A 19,859-nucleotide genomic window follows, 5' to 3' on the forward strand; every position below is an offset into this window, starting at 1 on the left:
TATACTTACAATGATAACAGACCTACATACATACTCAACAACATTAGTACAGAGACCTAATGTGGACCAGTATTGAAATGGAAGGCTTTTCACTTCCCATCTTAGTCCATTTTTGTGTTGCTATAACAGAACACCACGAACTGGGTAATTTATAATAAACAGAAATGTTCTGGCTCCCAGTTCTGGAGGCTGAGCAATCCAAGATTCCCTAGGGAGCTGCATCTGGTGGGGCCTTCTTGCTGAATCATAGAATGGCAGAAGGGGAAATTGAGGGCGCAAGAGAGAGAGAAAGTGTGCAGGGGAGAGAGAGCACATATGCCAGAGGGGTCACACCAACTCCCATGAAAAGCTTTAGTCCATTCACAAGGATGGAGACCTTATGACCTAGTCACCTCTTAAAGATCTCTGCTCTCCAAACTATCACAATGGCAATTACATTTCCACATGAGTTTTGGAGGAAACAAACATTCAAACCACAGCACTCTTCATTCCACTTGCCATTCACACACATTCATCTTAATTCTTCAAAACCACCTGGCCCTGGGCTCACATCTGGTAAAAGAAGAAGGAAGGAGTACTGTGGAACTTTGAAAGAAAAGCAATTGTAGGGGCTAGGAGGAGAAGGCGAAAAATTTGAAAAGGCATTTTTTTTTTTTTCAAGGAGGTTAAATGCTCCACTAAATGTCTTCTCAGAATTAAATTGCTCTGCACCTGCCATTTTCAGGGAAAGATAACACATTCTTTCAGCACCCACATGGCTAGGCCTTGGAGAGAATAAGTGTATGCAACCATCTGGATCATATTTGGACAAGAGGCCATTAATAGTGATAATTTCTCTTTGCATAAAGCCATCATGTAGATATAGAAAATGTTGCAGCTGACAACTATTGTGAATCAGGTGACTGCATCCTACAGTTTTTAATTTCATTTATACAGACATTTATTGGGCATCTATTTGGTTTGAGAGAGGATGCAAAGGTTAAGGAAATACAATTCACATTTTCAACAAATACACAATCCTGTACATCAGTGGAAAATGACTACAGAAAGATAAAACATAGTAATAGAATCACGAATTTCAATTTATAAGATTACATTGTAGTAAGGCATCAAATGAGAGAGAGTTTTCATCTGGCTAGGAAGGTCATGAAAGTCCTCATGGAGAAAGTGGAATTTGAGAGAGACTTTGAAGCAAAAGTAAGATGGGAAAAACTGGTGGGGTGGGGGAAAGAATGGGGGCAGAGAAGGGAGGGCATCAGTAGGGCTGTAGGATTACCAGGTAAAATACTGGTTTCCCAGTTATATTTGAATTTTAGAGAAATGACAAATAATTCTTGTAATATAATTACTGTTGAACAAGGTAGGGATTAAGGGCTCTTACACCCCTCATGCAATCAAAAATCCACATATAACTATGGACTCTCTCACAACATAACTATTAATAACATACTGATAACACCTTACTAATAAAAACCCTTACTGATAATGTAAATAGCAACAAACATATAATTTACATTATAGGTCTTAGTTTATTTTTACAATAAAGTAATCTAGAGAAAATAAAATGTTATTAAGAAAATTCAAAGGATTATAAATCATGCTGCTATAAAGACACATGCACACGTATGTTTATTGTGGCACTATTCACAATAGCAAAGACTTGGAATCAACCCAAGTGTCCATCAATGACAGACTGGAATAAGAAAGTGTGGCACATATACACCATGGAATACCACACAGTCATGAAAAAGGATGAGTTCGTGTCCTTTGTAGGGACATGGATGCCGCTGGAAACCATCATTCTCAGCAAACTATCGCAAGAACAGAAAACCAAACACTGCATGTTCTCACTCAGGCGGGAATTGAACAATGAGATCAGTTGGACACAGGAAGGGGAACATCACACACCGGGACCTATTGTGGGGAGTGGGGAGCGGGGAGGGATAGCATTAGGAGACATACCTAATGTAAATGATAAGTTAATGGGTGCAGCACACCAACATTGCACATGGATACATATGTTACAAACTCCCATGTTGTGCACATGTACCCTAGAACATAAAGTATAATAATAAAACAAAAATCTTAAGGGGAAAAAAAAGAAAATCATAAGGAAGGGAAAATATATTTGCTATTTATTAAGTGTAAATGGATCATCATAAAGGTCTTCATCCTCATAGCCTTCACATTGAGTAGGCTGAGGAAGAGGAGGAACAAGAAGGGTCCTTCTTGCTATCTCAGGGGTGGCAGAAGTAGATGACAGGGAGGAGGTGGAAAGGGAGGAGGGAGAGGCAGGCACATTCGGTGTAACTTTTATTGAGAAAAAATCCTCCAGTAAATGGATTTATGCAGTTCAATCCATGTTATTCCAGAGTCAGCTGTATATTCCATGAAATATTTATGGGATAAAGTATTTGAAACATACTTAAGCTTGAAATGCCTCAGATGTGTTTACAGAAATAAGCAGAGGGTCTTAGATATCTGAAAGAGGAAACTTTTTTTTTTTTTTTTTTTTTTTTTTTTTTTTGTGTAGGAGAAGTAAGATGGCAGTAATGAGAAAAATTGAGATAGGAAATGGGCCCGGAAGTGACAGACAGTGAGGATGTTAATTTAGGTGGCAGAAGTGATTTGGAAATAGAGAAGGAGATTGAGATAGAGTGGAATAGAAGCAACAGATTAAATTTCAGTGACAAAAGAGATGTGGAATTATACAGTTGCCTTCAAGTTTATGTCTATTGAATGGGATGATGGTAATTTCATTAACACTTGGGAAAGGAGGATGGCCCAGTTTTGAGAATCAAATGATATGAACTAGGGGTCATGTGAGTAGGAGCTGGCAGGCAATCCAAATACAGATGCTCAGTGAGCAATTGGAAATTTTTGAAACTCGATCGTTTGGGAATTTAGATATTTAAAGCTGTTAAACTCAATAAAGTGATCAAATCTTGAAGAATCCTTAGAGGTTTCAATTAGTGGCAAAAGAGGAGTCAATAATGAAATAACAAAAAACAGAAGAACAAGAATAATTTTAAAATTGTGCTGGGTCTTGGAAGTCCTGAAGTCAGAGTCAGTCATTACTCTTACAGCATTCGGACAAGTCAAGATTCTTTAAGATTCTTTAATATTGAGAACCAGTGATGGTTTTGGTAATTTTTGGCAGAGCTGTTTTGGGAAAGTAGTATGGATGGGAATCATGTTGTTGGAGATAGAGGAGTAACGTATAGTGAGGCAGTAGAGGAAACCAAAGCTGTGAGAAAACTGGTGCTCAAAGCAGAAACTGAAGAGAGGGAGTCAACAGAGAGGAAGGGCTGAAGAGGTAGGTAAAATGGGGGAGCAAAGTCTGTAAAGAGTGTGCACCAAAAAGATTACATGCAGACATGAAGAGATTAGTCTCAGAGAAAAGAGAAAAATCCTCCTTAAAGTTAAGTGAAAGAAAGGGAGGAAAAACAGAAGAATTTTAAGTGACATAGAGGGAGCTGATACTGTATCGTCTCTGCTTTTGAGTAAGAAAGGAAATGACATCATGTGTTCTGAGAGGACCAATTTAAATGGCTCATGGCACATGGACTAAAGTTCTGGTCTCCTAACACAACTTACAGCACATCATGGACATTTTTTATTTAGATTCCCCACCTAAATGGAAGAGGAAGTAATAGAGGTTACTGGGTTACTCTTTTGTGTAATGCATTTTGTCACAGGAGGGTGACCCAAGGGCAAGAGGCACAAGGAATGAAGTCTCTCCCAAGGGCCGAATATCTGTTGCATAGTAACCTGGTTCCTCTAGAAGTGCCAATCCCTCACCAGACACCATTCTATTATTTCAGGGTGTTTACAGGACTATGTGCCATTCCTTTGATGAAAAATCTGATTTGACATAGTTCACAAAAATAGACAACTGACTCTATTCTTCTGGCTTCATATAAGTTATAGTATCTCATATTGAGAGTTTGAATACAGCAAAATAATGATATGCTGTTACGATTATGGAATACCTAGCCAAAGGCTTTCCAGTGCATTCGGAAAATCTCATTGATCCCATGATTGCTAAAACCTACTCATTAATATATGGACCCATTCATGATGACTATGAGCTGGACTGATGGAAAGGATTAAGGTAAAAAGTTTGATTCTCTTAATTACTCATGCCTAAAATAAATACAGCTATAAATATTCCAATATGTTATATGATAAGGATATTCTAGTATGTGTGCTTAGGAGGTGACCAATAACAGATATTCTTTAAAAGGCTCTTACCTAGAAAAATGCAGACTGTCATTTCTTAGATTAGGAAATGTTACATCAGGGGAATTAAAATGAATATGCCCTAATATATAGGATCACAAAGCAATGGAATTTAGGTTTAGTAGGTGATATAGTTGGGCTCTGTATCCCCCACCCAAATCTCATCTTGAATTGTAATCCAAATTGTAGTCCCCAGGTGTCAAGGGACGGCCCAGTGGGAGGTGACAGGATGATGGGGGTGATTTCCCCATGATGTTCTCGTGATAGTGAGTGAATTCTCATGAGAATTGTTTTTTCGGTAAGGATGGGGTTCCTCCCCTTTGGTATTCTCTTTCTCACCCGCCACCATGTAAGACGTGTCTGCTTCCTCTTCTGCAATGATTGTAAATTTCCTGATACCTCCCCAGCCAGGCAGAACTGCGAGTCAATTGAACCTCTCTTGTTTGTAAATTACCTAGTCTTGGGTAGCATCTTTATAGCAATATGAAAACAGACTAATACAGTATGAAATTTAGGAATAGTTTCATCCAATCACTTTTTTTAAGGTTGGTGGATCTGAAGTCCAGGGAGGTGAAATGGCTTACTGAAGGGTACCAGATGGTTAGGCCACAAGTCTCTTGACTCAAAGTCCCAAGTGCATTCCACTGACAAATTTCTTTTTTTCTTTTTCCTTTCAAATTTTAGATTCAGGAGGTACATGTGCAGGTTTGTAACATGACTATATTGCATGATGCTGGGGTTTGGGCTTCTATTAAAACCATCACCCAAATCATGAATATAGCACTCAATAGGTGGTTTTTCAACACTTGCCACACTCCCCTTCTCCCCAGTCTTGGAGTCCGCAGTATCTATTGTTTTCAGCTCTATGTCCACTGAAAAATTTCTACTCAGCTTCTGGAAAGTTATTCTCAGGGCCAAAATAGTGAGTGTGTGGCACATAATAGGCACTCAATGAGTGTATTTTTAATTGAACAACTTTATTGCTATTTTAATCACTGATACCCCTGGGAGTTAGAAAACCACCCTCGGTATGCAGTTTGTCCAGTACCTAATAAGGCTATATAAGGCACAACTACTTTAGAGAAATACAATTTAGGACTTATTGCGTATTGTCATATTGATTAGTTCATAAGATTGTACCAGTAATGAGTAAGGGAGTATTAGCCCGTTACTATACAACTGAAAAACTAAGTCTTAACAAGTTTACATAATTTGTTCGAGGTCAAGAAGTCAGAAAATTGTGGAGTTTATGCCCAATCTCGGTCCCCTGACTTTAGATGTCATACTTTCTCTGCTATACCTTATGACCTTTCCAGGATATTGATAACTTCTAGGGAAAGGAAAACCAAATCTGTGAGGGAAGAGGAAGTGGGAAAGACAGAGGAAGAGAAAGGGAAGTTATGAGAACTAGTGTGAGGCTCTTACAGAGAAAATTGGTGCCATAAAAAGAGCAGGGCACAGATAATAGATGAATGGTTTGTGTTTCTCTTTGGAAAGGTCATTGTCTGTTTGCTATACAACAAGCTACAAAGAACTGGGTTTGCTCCGAAGGGATTAAAGTGGTGTACAATTTGGAAATAGGAGTTGACTTTTAAGTGCACTTGAATGGCAATGGAGTGGAAAAGCACAGACATGGGAATCAGGATACATGGATTTTAGTCCCAGTTCTGGCATTACCTTATTATTCCCTTATATAAAGTACTTCTCCCTTTTCTGTCTCAGTTTTCCCAGTTGTAAAATGAAATGTATTCAACTTCATGATTCTCAAATATTTTCCTTCCTTTGATTATTCCCATTGGTAGATGCTGGTAGTAATTTGGGAAATTCATGAAGTGAGACTCTGTAATCTGACAATGTAAGCCACATTCTTTCTTGCCAAAAAAAAAAAAATCTAGTTGCTCTTTTTTTTTCAATCAATCAACTTTTTATATATTCTTTACTAATCCATATACTTACACATGTCATGGTTGATTAGCCTATTAAATTGAGTCATGGATTTACTCTCCCAGGATAATTTAGAAGGGTAACTCATCCCTTTACACATCGGGCATGTCTGATGGAAGTTACACTGGTAACAGAAAAATTACAATTGATTTATAGTATATGAACCATAACTAATAATTAACCACCAATCTTGGATTAGTAGTCTTTTTGTTGTAGCTACCAATAGACTCAAGGGAACTGTTAATTTATTTTACCATTTCTTCCAAAGACTTTTAACTCAGAGATTTTTAACTGAAGTTGAAAGTCCTTGGGGTACAGAAAGAGTGGAAAAATTTCAAAGATTGTTTTACCAAGAACAACTATGTTATTTTACTGTGCAAATGAAGACCAAAGCTATCAAATTTCAAAGATCATTTTGCCAAGAACAACTGATATTATTTTACTGTGCAAATGAAGACCAAAACTATCAACTAAATAACCAACCACTAGAAATTTCATCACAGATATATATTATTTTCACTTGTATATTGTTTTGGGGCATTGGTGAATTTAAAGATATTAATTGTTATATTTTGACCCATAACTGGAGTTTCAGCTTAGTATTCATGGTACATTGAAGGATTTCAAGGGGCTTATGAACACTCTGAAATAACAGGAAAATTTGAGATATTGTGAATATACAGGTTTCATCTGTTTCTCAAAAGAATCACTAAAGGTGACACCAAAGAATAAACAGCCACCACTTTACATATCCTATAATAACAGTTTACAGTTCAGATATTTCTGTGGTAAAACTGGTAGGTAATTTTGATGTGTTGCCTATAATTTGCAATAAGCCCTTAACTACATGAGGGTTAGTAATAGACCTTCATAAGTATATGACACCCCATTTATATATTCATCTATATATTCTTGCTTCTCTTCCCTTTGCCCACTTCCAAAAGTCGAAAATAAAACAAAGCAACAACAACTTTAAAACATGCAATATAAAGTCATTTACCGGAGCCCATAGAGAACTGTTCCATCAGGATGCAGTCGAATCATTCGATTTTTCACTGTGACCCCATGCACAAATGATTTCTTGTCATTCAGAAAGTAGGTGTCTGGTACCCAGAGTTGGTCAGCTACCCTATTGTCTAGGGTGAGGTTTAGTGGGATTCCAGAATAAGAAAGCCTTTTGTCTTTCCAAGACTGCTGGAAATACATGGTGAGTGTATAATCCTGTGAAATAAAGAAAGCCAAAAGAAGAATTTTACTATCATTATCATCTAAGGTTTAATAACATGTAGGATGTCCTGTAAGAGATTACATTTGAATATATTAAAATTTGCACTTAGAGGTATAAGGTAACTAACAGGTTAAAAGTACTAGGGGCCTTGCACTGTGAATCATGTCTGTAATTCCAGCACTTTGGGAGGCCAAGGCAGGAGAATCCTTTGAGCCCAGGAGTTCAAGACCAGCCTGTGGAATGTTATGAGACCTCATCTCTACAAAAAATAATTTTTAAAAAGTTAATTGGGTGTGGTGGTGCATGCCTGTAGTACCAGCTACTTGGGAGGCTGATGTAGCAGGATCTCTTGTGCCCAGGAGACTGAGGTTGCAGTGAGCCAGGATTGTGTCACTGTACTCCAGCCTGGGTGACAGAGCAAGACCTTGTCTCTAAAAATATATATAATTAGTTAAATAAATAATAAAAGTACTAGAACTATACTTGAAACTAGAACTATACTTGAAAATATATATAAACATTTCCACCAATATAGAGCAAATAGATGTAACTGAATTTTAAAGTTTGAAGTTAAGGTAATGATGTCATGGGTAAGGTCATAAAGAGAAATTGTACAGAGGAATCTATGTTCACAAACATTGACCTCTGGATATTATATTATAGTTCTGTTTTGGAGAGGAATGTCTGATAAATAATAACTAAAACTGAATGCATTTAAAAGGAAAGGGTGTTTTTCAAACCACAAATTCTTTTGAATGAACATTACTCTGTTTAACACATAAAGGTTATCAATTTGCCCTTAGCTGAATTTTTCTTTGAATTACAACTTATCTATGGTTGGGTCCTGAAAAGTAGTTATGAGGCACATAAAAATGGAGATGTTTATTTGGTCTGAAGACTAACCTCAGTGGTGGCACTATTCAACATTTCTCGCTTACCACATTTGTGTTTCATTTCAGGAAGTGGTGTGAATTTAGAGCTGGAATTGATCTTGAAGCTTGCTTCTTCACCTTCACAAGATATTACAAAGGACATCCCCCTGAACTTTTCTTTCTACTTAGGTTTCCCTTGGCAGTTAGAGACAGGAATATTGGGATCACTATAAACGGCTCAAGCTGCTGGAAGGGATGGTCTTGCAGACAATGATCTTAGCACATTAGTTATTGTCGGTTTTTAACAACTCTATTAATGCAAAGTATGATTGTCCATTAAAGGAAAATAAATTGGCAGCAGTAAAATCTTAAAGTCTTTGACATGAATCTTGATAAAAACAGAAAGTTCACTTTTTCTAAGATATTCATATGGCAGTAGTGGCTTTGTGAATGCCTTAGTGACTGCTGAGAACACACTGTGTACCTCCTGCACAGTGTTCATGTACTACCACTGTTATATATACCACTGGGGAAAAAGAATTATTCGAATCATGTCTAACATCTGGGAAAACTGCACTTCATCTAGACTTCCAAATGGATATTTATGCATTTCTGAAAAATCTTAAAATATAAAACAATATTCTTTCTGCACAATGAATTCCAGGGTCTTTTAACCATATTGAAGAACATTTATACTATTTATTCAGAAGCCACCTTCCAATAATTTAAAGACATTCTTTCTTGTTCAATGGCAAAAGGATATTCACATTTGACTGTTAGTCCCACAGTATCCATTTTAAAGATATAAAACCTCCTTCCACCTTACCTTCATATTAAAAAAAAATAACCCTCAGGCTACCTACAGTCCTCTTCTCAGTTACTGCCATTCTCATTTGCATCATCTACAAGTTCTTAATATTGTGATTTTTTGGAGGAAAATGAATTGGGCAGATTATGGGTTTAGATTACAAAACTGCTTGATTTTAAACTCTACCATGTGTAAGCCTAATTATGAGTGACTGACATAATCTCTTGTACCTAAGATGTCTCTTTTTTTTTTTTTTTTTTTCTTGTCCTTTAAAGACAGTCTCACTTGGCCATCCTGGCTGGAGTGCAGTGGCGCCATCCTAGCTCACAGCAGCCTCAGATTCCTGGGCTCAAATAATCCTATCTTTCAGCCTTTCAAGTACTTGGGACTATAGGCATGCACCATCACACCTGGCTATTTTTTTTTCTTTTTTTCTTTTTCTTTTTTGAGACCAGGTCTTTCTGTGTCGCTCAGGCTGGTCTCAAATTCCTGGCCTCAACTGCTCCCCTGGCCTCAGCCTCCCAAAGTGCTGGGCTTACAAGTGTGAGCCACCGCACCTGACTTGCCTTATTTCTAAAATGAAAAAATAGCATTTTACTGGTTTTTTGTGAGAATCAATTGAGAAAATTAAAGTTAAGGTACTTTAGAAACCATAACGTGCTAAACAAATAAATTATCTTCAAAAATTTTAATTGCTATGTACAAATTAGTGTTACACTTCCAAATACTTAGAGCGTGTATGCTCATTTTCATGAGCATTTCTATTTTTAAAGAGATGTTTATAAAAGAATTTGTAGGCAGATGGACTCTGTTGGCCATGAAAATAAACAATTGTGATGAATTCTAAGTCTTGGTGTTGGATTCTTGTTTATAATTCAGCCAGTATAGGAAAATTAAATATCAGCCACAGTCATAGTGTAAATTTTGCCGCGGCAGTCAGCATGATCAACAATGCAATACATGTGTCAGCTTATACCAATTCCTCATTAGCATCCAGATTCTTATGAGTGCCACACAGGATTCCTCACAATGTAACCTGCAGCAAAATCCTTGCTCCACAATTATTTTCAATAACGTTTTAATATGCGATGGGGAAAACATATGATCATAAAGTATAAGGGACTATCTTGAAAATTGGTAGGAGTAAATTTTACCGCAAAAGAGAAGTATATGATGTAATGCATTGGTTAAGTAGCTTTATTTAACCATTCTACAATGTACACATATTTGAAAACATCATGTTGTACACAATAAATATATACAATTTTAATTTGTCAACTTTAAAAATGGCAAAATAATACTGAATGATAAATGCTATATTAATACATAGCATTTATTATCATTTACTTACTGGTGTGATAAGTGGAGAACAGTAAGGAGAAAACATGGGTAATCCCTGTTTAGACTTCTGCGTGTGTGTTTGTGTGTGTGTGTGTGTGTGTGCGTGTAGACGTTTCCCTTTTCCTCTTTGGAAACTATTTTTGTTTCCTGTAGAGAAAGAGCTACATGCCATGTGGTGAAATCTCTGTTATACAACTCATTCTGTTTTCAATAAATATTGAGTAAAAATTATATCATGGTTATAAATTCAAGCAATAATGTACCTGATTTGCAATAGAAGTTATCCAGTGAAAATGAACATATGTTAGCATATTACATCTGCAAGTAGGTAAGGGGGAGCAAGTGCCCTTCACACCTGGTCTTTTAATGCATTTCTAGGGTTAGCAGCCTAATCTAGGACCTGATTCTATGATAAATAAAAATACAGACATATGATATTGATAACCTTAATAAAACCTTTTTGAAGATAATGATAATTGTGGTGATAATAATGAACATTATGGAAGTACCAAAATACACCAATTTTTCCTTTTTCTACAATCTATGTAAAACCACACGCATGACAATAATTCCCTTCTCCTGTGGCGTGCTCTGTGCTCATGGTTCTCATAACCCTTTCATATCTAATATAACATTTGTTCTCACAGAAACCTTGTGAGATGGGCAAATTTTCCATGAAAGTATTTATCATTTACAAGTCAGAGAAACTACTTATTATATTTTAAACAATTTTTTATCCACCGCTTAATATAAAAGTTAACAGTGACATTTGACTATAATAAAGCCTATGACTTCATTTCGGTGGATTCTATTTTTAGGTAGAAAAGAAAGCCTCTAAATTGTATTTTTGTTCTCTTACACAACCAGTTTTCTGTTAATTCTTCATTAGTCCAAAGTGCAAGCACTCCAGAGAAGATGGAACATTTTTTCAGAAAGAAATTAATGCTCTTTGGCCAACAGCATTAAAATTATTTTCTTTTTTTTCTTTTTTTTTTTTTTAATTATACTTTAAGTTCTAGGGTACATGTGCATAACGTGCAGGTTTGTTACATATGTATACTTGTGCCATGTTGCTGTGCTGCACCCATCAACTCATCATTTACATCAGGTATAACTCCCAATGCAATCCCTCCCCGCTCCTCTCTCCCCATGATAGGCCCCGGTGTGTGATGTTCCCCTTCCCGAGTCCAAGTGATCTCATTGTTCAGTTCCCACCTATGAGTGAGAACATGCGGTGTTTGGTTTTCTGTTCTTGTGATAGTTTGCTAAGAATGATGGTTTCCAGCTGCATCCATGTCCCTACAAAGGACACAAACTCATCCTTTTTTTATGGCTTCATAGTATTCCGTGGTGTATATGTGCCACATTTTCTTAATCCAATCTGTCACTGATGGACATTTGGGTTGATTCCAAGTCTTTGCTATTGTGAATAGTGCCGCAATAAACATACGTGTGCATGTGTCTTTATAGCAGCATAATTTATAATCCTTTGGGTATATACCCAGTAATGGGATGGCTGGGTCATATGGTACATCTAGTTCTAGATCCTTGAGGACTCGCCATACTGTTTTCCATAATGGTTGAACTAGTTTACAATCCCACCAACAGTGTAAAAGTGTTCCTATTTCTCCACATCCTCTCCAGCACCTGTTGTTTCCTGACTTTTGAATGATCGCCATTCTAACTGGTGTGAGATGGTATCTCATTGTGGTTTTGATTTGCATTTCTCTGATGGCCAGTGATGATGAGCATTTTTTCATGTGTCTGTTGGCTGTATGAATGTCTTCTTTTGAGAAATGTCTGTTCATATCCTTTGCCCACTTTTTGATGGGGTTGTTTGTTTTTTTCTTGTAAATTTGTTTGAGTTCTTTGTAGGTTCTGGATATTAGCCCTTTGTCAGATGAGTAGACACAAAAAACCCTCCAAAAAATCAATGAATGCAGGAGTTGGTTTTTTGAAAAGATCAACAAAATTGACAGACCGCTAGCAAGACTAATAAAGAAGAAAAGAGAGAAGAACCAAATAGACACAATACAAAATGATAAAGGGGATATCACCACCGACCCCACAGAAATACAAACTACCATCAGAGAATACTATAAACACCTCTACGCAAATGAACTAGAAAATCTAGAAGAAATGGATAATTTCCTGGACACTTACACTCTTCCAAGACGAAACCAGGAAGAAGTTGAATCCCTGAATAGACCAATAGCAGGCTCTGAAATTGAGGCAATAATTAATAGCCTACCAACGAAAAAAAGTCCAGGACCAGATGGATTCACAGCTGAATTCTACCAGAGGTACAAGGAGGAGCTGGTACCATTCCTTCTGAAACTATTCCAATGAATAGAAAAAGAGGGAATCCTCCCTAACTCATTTTATGAGGCCAACATCATCCTGATACCAAAGCCTGGCAGAGACTCAACAAAAAAAGAGAATTTTAGACCAATATCCCTGATGAACATTGATGCAAAAGTCCTCAATAAAATACTGGCAAACCGGATTCAACAGCACATCAAAAAGCTTATCCATCATGATCAAGTGGGCTTCATCCCTGGGATGCAAGGCTGGTTCAACATTCGCAAATCAGTAAAACATAATCCAGCATATAAACAGAACCAAAGACAAGAACCACATGATTATCTCAATAGATGCAGAAAAGGCTTTTGACAAAATTCAACAGCCCTTCATGCTAAAAACGCTCAATAAATTCGGTATTGATGGAACGTACCTCAAAATAATAAGAGCTATTTATGACAAACCCACAGCCAATATCATACTGAATGGGCAAAAACTGGAAAAATTCCCTTTGAAAACTGGCACAAGACAGGGATGCCCTCTCTCACCACTCCTATTCAACATAGTGTTGGAAGTTCTGGCTAGGGCAATCAGGCAAGAGAAAGAAATCAAGGGTATTCAGTTAGGAAAAGAAGAAGTCAAATTGTCCCTGTTTGCAGATGACATGATTGTATATTTAGAAAATCCCATTGTCTCAGCCCAAAATCTCCTTACGCTGATAAGCAACTTCGGCAAAGTCTCAGGATACAAAATTAATGTGCAAAAATCACAAGCATTCTTATACACCAGTAACAGACAAACAGCCAAATCAGGAATGAACTTCCATTCACAATTGCTTCAAAGAGAATAAAATACCTAGGAATCCAACTTACAAGGGATGTAAAGGACCTCTTCAAGGAGAACTACAAACCACTGCTCAGTGAAATCAAAGAGGACACAAACAAATGGAAGAACATACCATGCTCATGGATAGGAAGAATCAATATTGTGAAAATGGCCATACTGCCCAAGGTTATTTATAGATTCAATGCCATCCCCATCAAGCTACCAACGAGTTTCTTCACAGAATTGGAAAAAACTGCTTTAAAGTTCATATGGAACCAAAAAAGAGCCCACATCTCCAAGACAATCCTAAGTCAAAAGAACAAAGCTGGAGGCATCACGCTACCTGACTTCAAACTATACTACAAGGCTACAGTAACCAAAACAGCATGGTACTGGTACCAAAACAGAGATATAGACCAATGGAACAGAACAGAGTCCTCAGAAATAGTACCACACATCTACAGCCATCTGATCTTTGACAAACCTGAGAGAAACAAGAAATGGGGAAAGGATTCCCTATTTAATAAATGGTACTGGGAAAATTGGCTAGCCATAAGTAGAAAGCTGAAACTGGATCCTTTCCTTACTCCTTATACGAAAATTAATTCAAGATGGATTAGAGTCTTAAATGTTAGACCTAATACCATAAAAACCCTAGAGGAAAACCTAGGTAGTACCATTCAGGGAATAGGCATGGGCATAGACTTCATGTCTAAAACACCAAAGCAACGACAGCAAAAGCCAAAATTGACAAATGGGATCTCATTAAACTAAAGAGCTTCTGCACAGCAAAAGAAACTACCATCAGAGTGAACAGGCAACCTACAGAATGGGAGAAAATTTTTGCAAAATTATTTTCCTTCTAGGTGTGTTCACAAGCGTTCCACCATCTTTCCCAAGTGTGCAAGCTATTTCTTGAGAGAAAGTGTGACGTATTTAGAAACTGTGGGCCATAGGGAATTCTTTGACACTAAGGTAAGTTAATGTGATAAATGAATATGAGCTTGATAATAAAATTAATTGGACTAATTCAGGCATGACAGAATTCGATTCATTGAGGAAAGGCAAGATGGACAATACCAAACCAGTAGCACTCAATAAACTTCAAAACATTTTTTTAAAATTATCTTTATTTATTTGTATTTTTTTAGATGGAGTCTTGCTCTGTCACTCAGGCTGGAATGCAGTGGCATGATCTCGGCTCACTGCAACCTCTATCTCCCAGGTTCAAGAGATTCTCCTGCCTCAGCTCCCTGAATAGCTGAGATTACAGGCGTTTGCCACCACGTCTGGCTAATTTTTGTACTTTTAGGAGATGGGGGTTCTCCATGTTGGCCAGTCTGGTTTTGAACTCCGACCTCAGGTGGTCTGCCCGCCTCAGTCTCCCAAAGTGCTGAGATTACAAGTGTAAGCAACTGCGCCTGCCCCCAATACAACATATATATGGTTTTTTTTTTTTTTAATCTAGAGATGATTAAAGGTATGGTATAAGAAAATTATGTTAAATAAAAGTCATTCTTTTGGAGAAAAAAGGTAACATTCTTCCTAGATTTATAGTTTTAAGGACAGGCTGATTCTTCCCCCCATATTAGGTACATTTAGCAGTGTCTAAAGACAGTTTTGGTTGTCACCAGTGAGATTAGTGGTGTGCTCCTAGCATCTGTGGGTAGAGGCCAGGGATGCTCCTTCACTTTCTACAATGCACACAGCACAGGACCCCACAACAAAGAATTGTCTGCTTCAAAATGTCAATAGTGGCAAGGTTGAGAAACCCTGCCTCATATGAAAATATCTCTTTTAAATATGAGTAAAAGATTTCAAAATGTTTTACCATTGTTTATCATGAAAAATACGTATATGAACATGCTTATCTGGAGATTTTAATGTATCCTTCAAAAGTTTATGCTAGGGAATGCTGACATAAGATGGTTTATACCATAAGAAATCATTTTATTAAAATCCATTAGTTATCTAGCATTTGGAATAGGAAAAACAGCTATGCAGTGCAGGCAAATATGTTAAAATATGTTAAAGTATGTGTTTTACTAGAATGAGATGTAAGAAGACATCACAGCGAGCTGCAAAAGGGAGGGTTCCTTGTTCTCTGACCCCACAATCTGCACATCTCAGATTATGTTAGGAAAGAGACAGGATATTGCTTTAGCATCTAGTAATGGAGCATCCACTCAAAAGGATCGTTCAAGCAATTTCTTCTTTTCTAACTATTCTCCAGAAAGGCATTACATGTATTTTTGAAATATGTGTGTATATCTTTTGGGGAAAGAACCAAAGCTCTTGTTCACATTTATGTTTTATCTTACATTGATTTTAATATATATTAAAAGGAGTCCCAAGTACAAGCCTCTGTTCCCCATAAAATATTCATGTCAGTTTAGCTGAGCTCTGAGATCTGCCCTTTGTAAAACTTGGGCTGCTTCCCCGGAAAGACTTATTAGAGTAGAACTGTGCATCACTGCCTATGACTTCCACAGTTCTTCTGTGATGGAGACTGCCTGCCTGTAATCCCTGCTGCTTGAACAGAGTCACATTCTATATCACATGAGGCTGCTCTCCTCCCATTTTTGGAATAGGAGTAGATACCTGATTCAAGAACAGTTGCTTCACAGTCAGTCAATAAACATAAGCCTGGCTCGAAAAAGTTGAGATGGACCAATCAGAGTCCTTTCTCAGGAATTTGCTTGTTCGACAAAGGATCTGAGGCAGGAGCTGTGGGACCAAGTGCAAAGGTTATGACTAAGAATTAGGGCTGCACTGCTATTATGAAATTATAAGAGAGGAGAGACTGTGAATCAAAAGAGGAAGCCAGCCTGTAGAGAAAGAAAGAAAGTGGAGAAAAATGCAGAAGATAGCCATAAGGGGCAGAGTTTATTGTTAGAGAGTGAATGAAGAGATTGACGAAGACTTTCTACTTCTGTTTCTAGTTCTCCCGAGGTCTGACATGTTCAGTGCTTTAGCTCCTTGTGATCTCTCTTTGATATCCTTACACCAAATTCCACTTTCCTTGTGCTAATTTACTCCCATCTTTATTTCTTCCAACCAGAAAAAGTTGTAGTAATGATGCTCATCAACATACAAATCAGAATCTCACTACCAATAATTGCATACATTAAAGGCCAAGGAAACCTCAAACAATCATCTAGCCCACCTGAACTGAAAAATTGGAGGTATGCTGAGAAATCTTAGACCTAGAGATGTTAAACGACTTTTAAAAAGGGAGAAATATTTGATTTGGGTTTTGTTTATTAACCAAGACAGCAAGGAAGAGAAGAAACACATATTTACTTGCCAGCAAAACAATTCCCTATTAAACACAATGAAAATAAATTACCAAGATAAGTCACCTATATATACTAGTATACATGCTAGTAACAAGAAAAGCCCCTTAGGATAAGAAAAAAAAAACCATAATTTGTATGTGACAAAGACAATCAGTGAAAAATGGTCTGATAAATAAATCAATCTAAACCGTAATTGTAATCAACCACAAAACATCGGTTTCTAATAGAACCTTCTGTCTAAATGAATGTTTTGGTTTTCACTGTCACCATTAAGTACATTCTAAAGCAGAAATTCATCATTGTATCCTTCAGGTTTGCTGTTAATTTCTAATCTTTTATCTTTACATCATCTAGTGTTATGTTAACTATTAATATGTGTTTGTTGTGCTTATTCCTTAGTCTTGTTTTGTTATAATACCTTTAAAATACATGCATTCTTCATTAACATTGTTGCTAAAGCGCATATTCTTATTTACTATTGATTTTTCCCAGCTGTAGCCTAGTGTGTGCCTCAGAGAACATAATCTTCTTTTACCTTTGTCGCATCCTAAATAGTCCCATTTTGTCTACCCATCTGTGTAGTCAGACTTTTTGTCAGTTTTGTGTTCTGAACAATTTTGAAATTAATCAATCCAATGACTGAACAGAATCATGTAGTTGTGATGCTACACCAAATGATAATCATCTAAGAAAATCACATAGAACACATTTTAATACATAGGGTACATATGACACTGACATGCCAAGTGGAGTATGGATTACAATAAAATGAACTGCGTGGCATGAGACTCACTATAAGAAACTCTGAGCCTGTACTCATATAGCATAGGGTTTTAGCGTTCTTAATCTAATATCTACTCTTAAAACTATAAAGATCAATGTAAAAACCTATTTTTGATGATGAACCCAATTTCTTTAAATAGATATAAAATTTATATTTCACATAGTGACAGTCTAAATGGCTTTCATTCGAGAAACTGAGTAATCAGAAGCTCAAATAGTTTTTGTTGTTTCCATGGTAAGATATAGTGAAATGTTGGGCCTGAAGTAGGGAAAATTTTCTAGAAACTTTCAATTCAAAATATTTTAGCTTTTAGAATGACTAACTCATTGTATCAACTTTTAATGGTTGTTTACTATATTTAAACGATTGTATTATGCCAGATACTGAGATATAAAGGCTGACTAGTATACATTCTCTGCCTCAAGGAACTCATAGGCTAGTAGGAGAGACTTAGCACTGCTTATTTCCAAGCTTTTCCACTGTCGTCTGCAGGCTTCTCAGTTCTTCCACCCCTGTGTAACCAGCTCCCTGCATGAAGTTCCCATCACTTCAAATACTCAGAGAACTCAGAGTGGTTCCACTTTTGGTTACTGGCATCTGCCTAATAAAGGATACAAGATGATTGAGTAGGAGTATATCAGTTTAGTAAGCACTTGCATTAGCCTAGAGAATAGATAAATCAGAATTGACTTAATACACCACTAAAAGAAAGGTGAAAGCGAGGAAAACTGTGAGTTATTTGAGGCAGCACTTGGTGGCCTTTTAATATAGGAGGTTAGGGAGAAGGAAGCACCAAGGATGGCCACCAGGTTTCTGACCTGAGTAGGTAGGTAGACTACAATAAGAAGAGTTGAAGATTGGGGGATGAAGATGACTATTCATTTCAGATGGGTTTGTGTTGTGGGTGTCAGTGGCACATGCCCATAGAGGTGCCAAATAAGTAGTTATGGGTCAGAATATAGGAAGACAGGGCTCAAGGAAAAACACAACTATGTGACTCATGAGTGATAGATGAAGTCGTGGGAATGGATTAGCTCACCATGGAGAGAGCATAGGGTGAGAAGAGGATAGAGCCCTGGGAAACTGGATTCTAGGATTAGTCATTCACTCCTTTGAGCTCCCACAACTCTCTTTTACTTTGATTGTAGCACTTATCCTATTGTTTTAAAATTATTTCTCAGTCCCACTAGATTCTGAGTTCCCGAAAGGCAAAGTTTATCTTTCAGGGTCCTGGCATAGTGTACAGTGGATAGCAAATGATCAAATGCATCAGTTGAGTGTGAATTAAGTGGTGTCATGTATTTGGGGCACTCAAGATCAGAAATAAGTGTGTTAGTGCCATCATCTTATTACATTCCAATTTCCTGAAAAATTGTTCATCCTTATAAAACATAAATGGGTACTTTCACATAACTAAAATAATTAATAATCCAGAATTTCCATTCTCTAACAACTCAAAAATGAATGAGTCTATAATTCCCGAAAACATAGAGAATTGATAGATTTCCAGGAGATGACAAAAGCATATGGCAAAAATAAAATTAAGTTTAAAAATTTACTCCTTAGAAATGAATTAATAGTGACTTTATACAAAATATTAAGAAATATATTTTTGAGTTATGTCAAAGTGGTATTTTATTGATGGTTCCAGCAATTACTGTCATCAGTTTGATAGTACAAGGCTACTTGTACTTAAGTTTTAAAAATTGATCTCTATTCAGTGAAATTTTAAGGCTTGTTTACAAGTTAGTCAATAATCAAAACAAAAAAACACTAAATTGATAATTAATTCATCAAGATAATGATTCATAAACCACTTGCATTTTAAAAACCACATAATGGCCTATGACACAATAGATTTTCTGTAAGTTCCTTAGTTCCAGAGATTCATAGGATATTAGTGTTTCCATTTTTCTCAATATCTAAATAAGAGCATAAATAAAATCAGATGCATGGAAGATCTAACAGAATATTCAGAATATGGTGGTTTGGGCTGACTATGCTTAGGTGGACTATGACTACATGACCAGAATGGTAGCCAGTATGTGGTATGCCTGGTAACCCAAGAAAGCGAGGCTAGTTATGAAGCAAACTAGATTGAGAAAGGATATATGAATCTGAATTAAATCAAGATTCTATCAAAACTCACATTACTTTGAAGAAACGAAGAAATTCATGTGTCATTTTCTAACCTTGGAAGGCAGTCTTTTCTTAT

General features: G+C 36.8%; 1 protein-coding gene across 2 annotated transcripts in view; it reads right to left on the reverse strand.

The window, feature by feature from the left end:
- GABRB1 (gamma-aminobutyric acid type A receptor subunit beta1) overlaps window positions 1–19,859 on the reverse strand; it is a 439,513-nt gene that overhangs the window by 246,866 nt on the left and 172,788 nt on the right. For both annotated transcript variants that reach the window (XM_008017486.3, XM_038008562.2), the window contains exon 4: window positions 7,187–7,407. In XM_008017486.3, the coding sequence (XP_008015677.1) occupies window positions 7,187–7,407 (221 nt within the window). The remainder of the gene's footprint in view (window positions 1–7,186; window positions 7,408–19,859) is intronic.

Source organism: Chlorocebus sabaeus, chromosome 27 (genome assembly GCF_047675955.1).
Source record: "Chlorocebus sabaeus isolate Y175 chromosome 27, mChlSab1.0.hap1, whole genome shotgun sequence".
In the NCBI taxonomy this organism is placed as follows: Eukaryota; Metazoa; Chordata; class Mammalia; order Primates; family Cercopithecidae; genus Chlorocebus; species Chlorocebus sabaeus.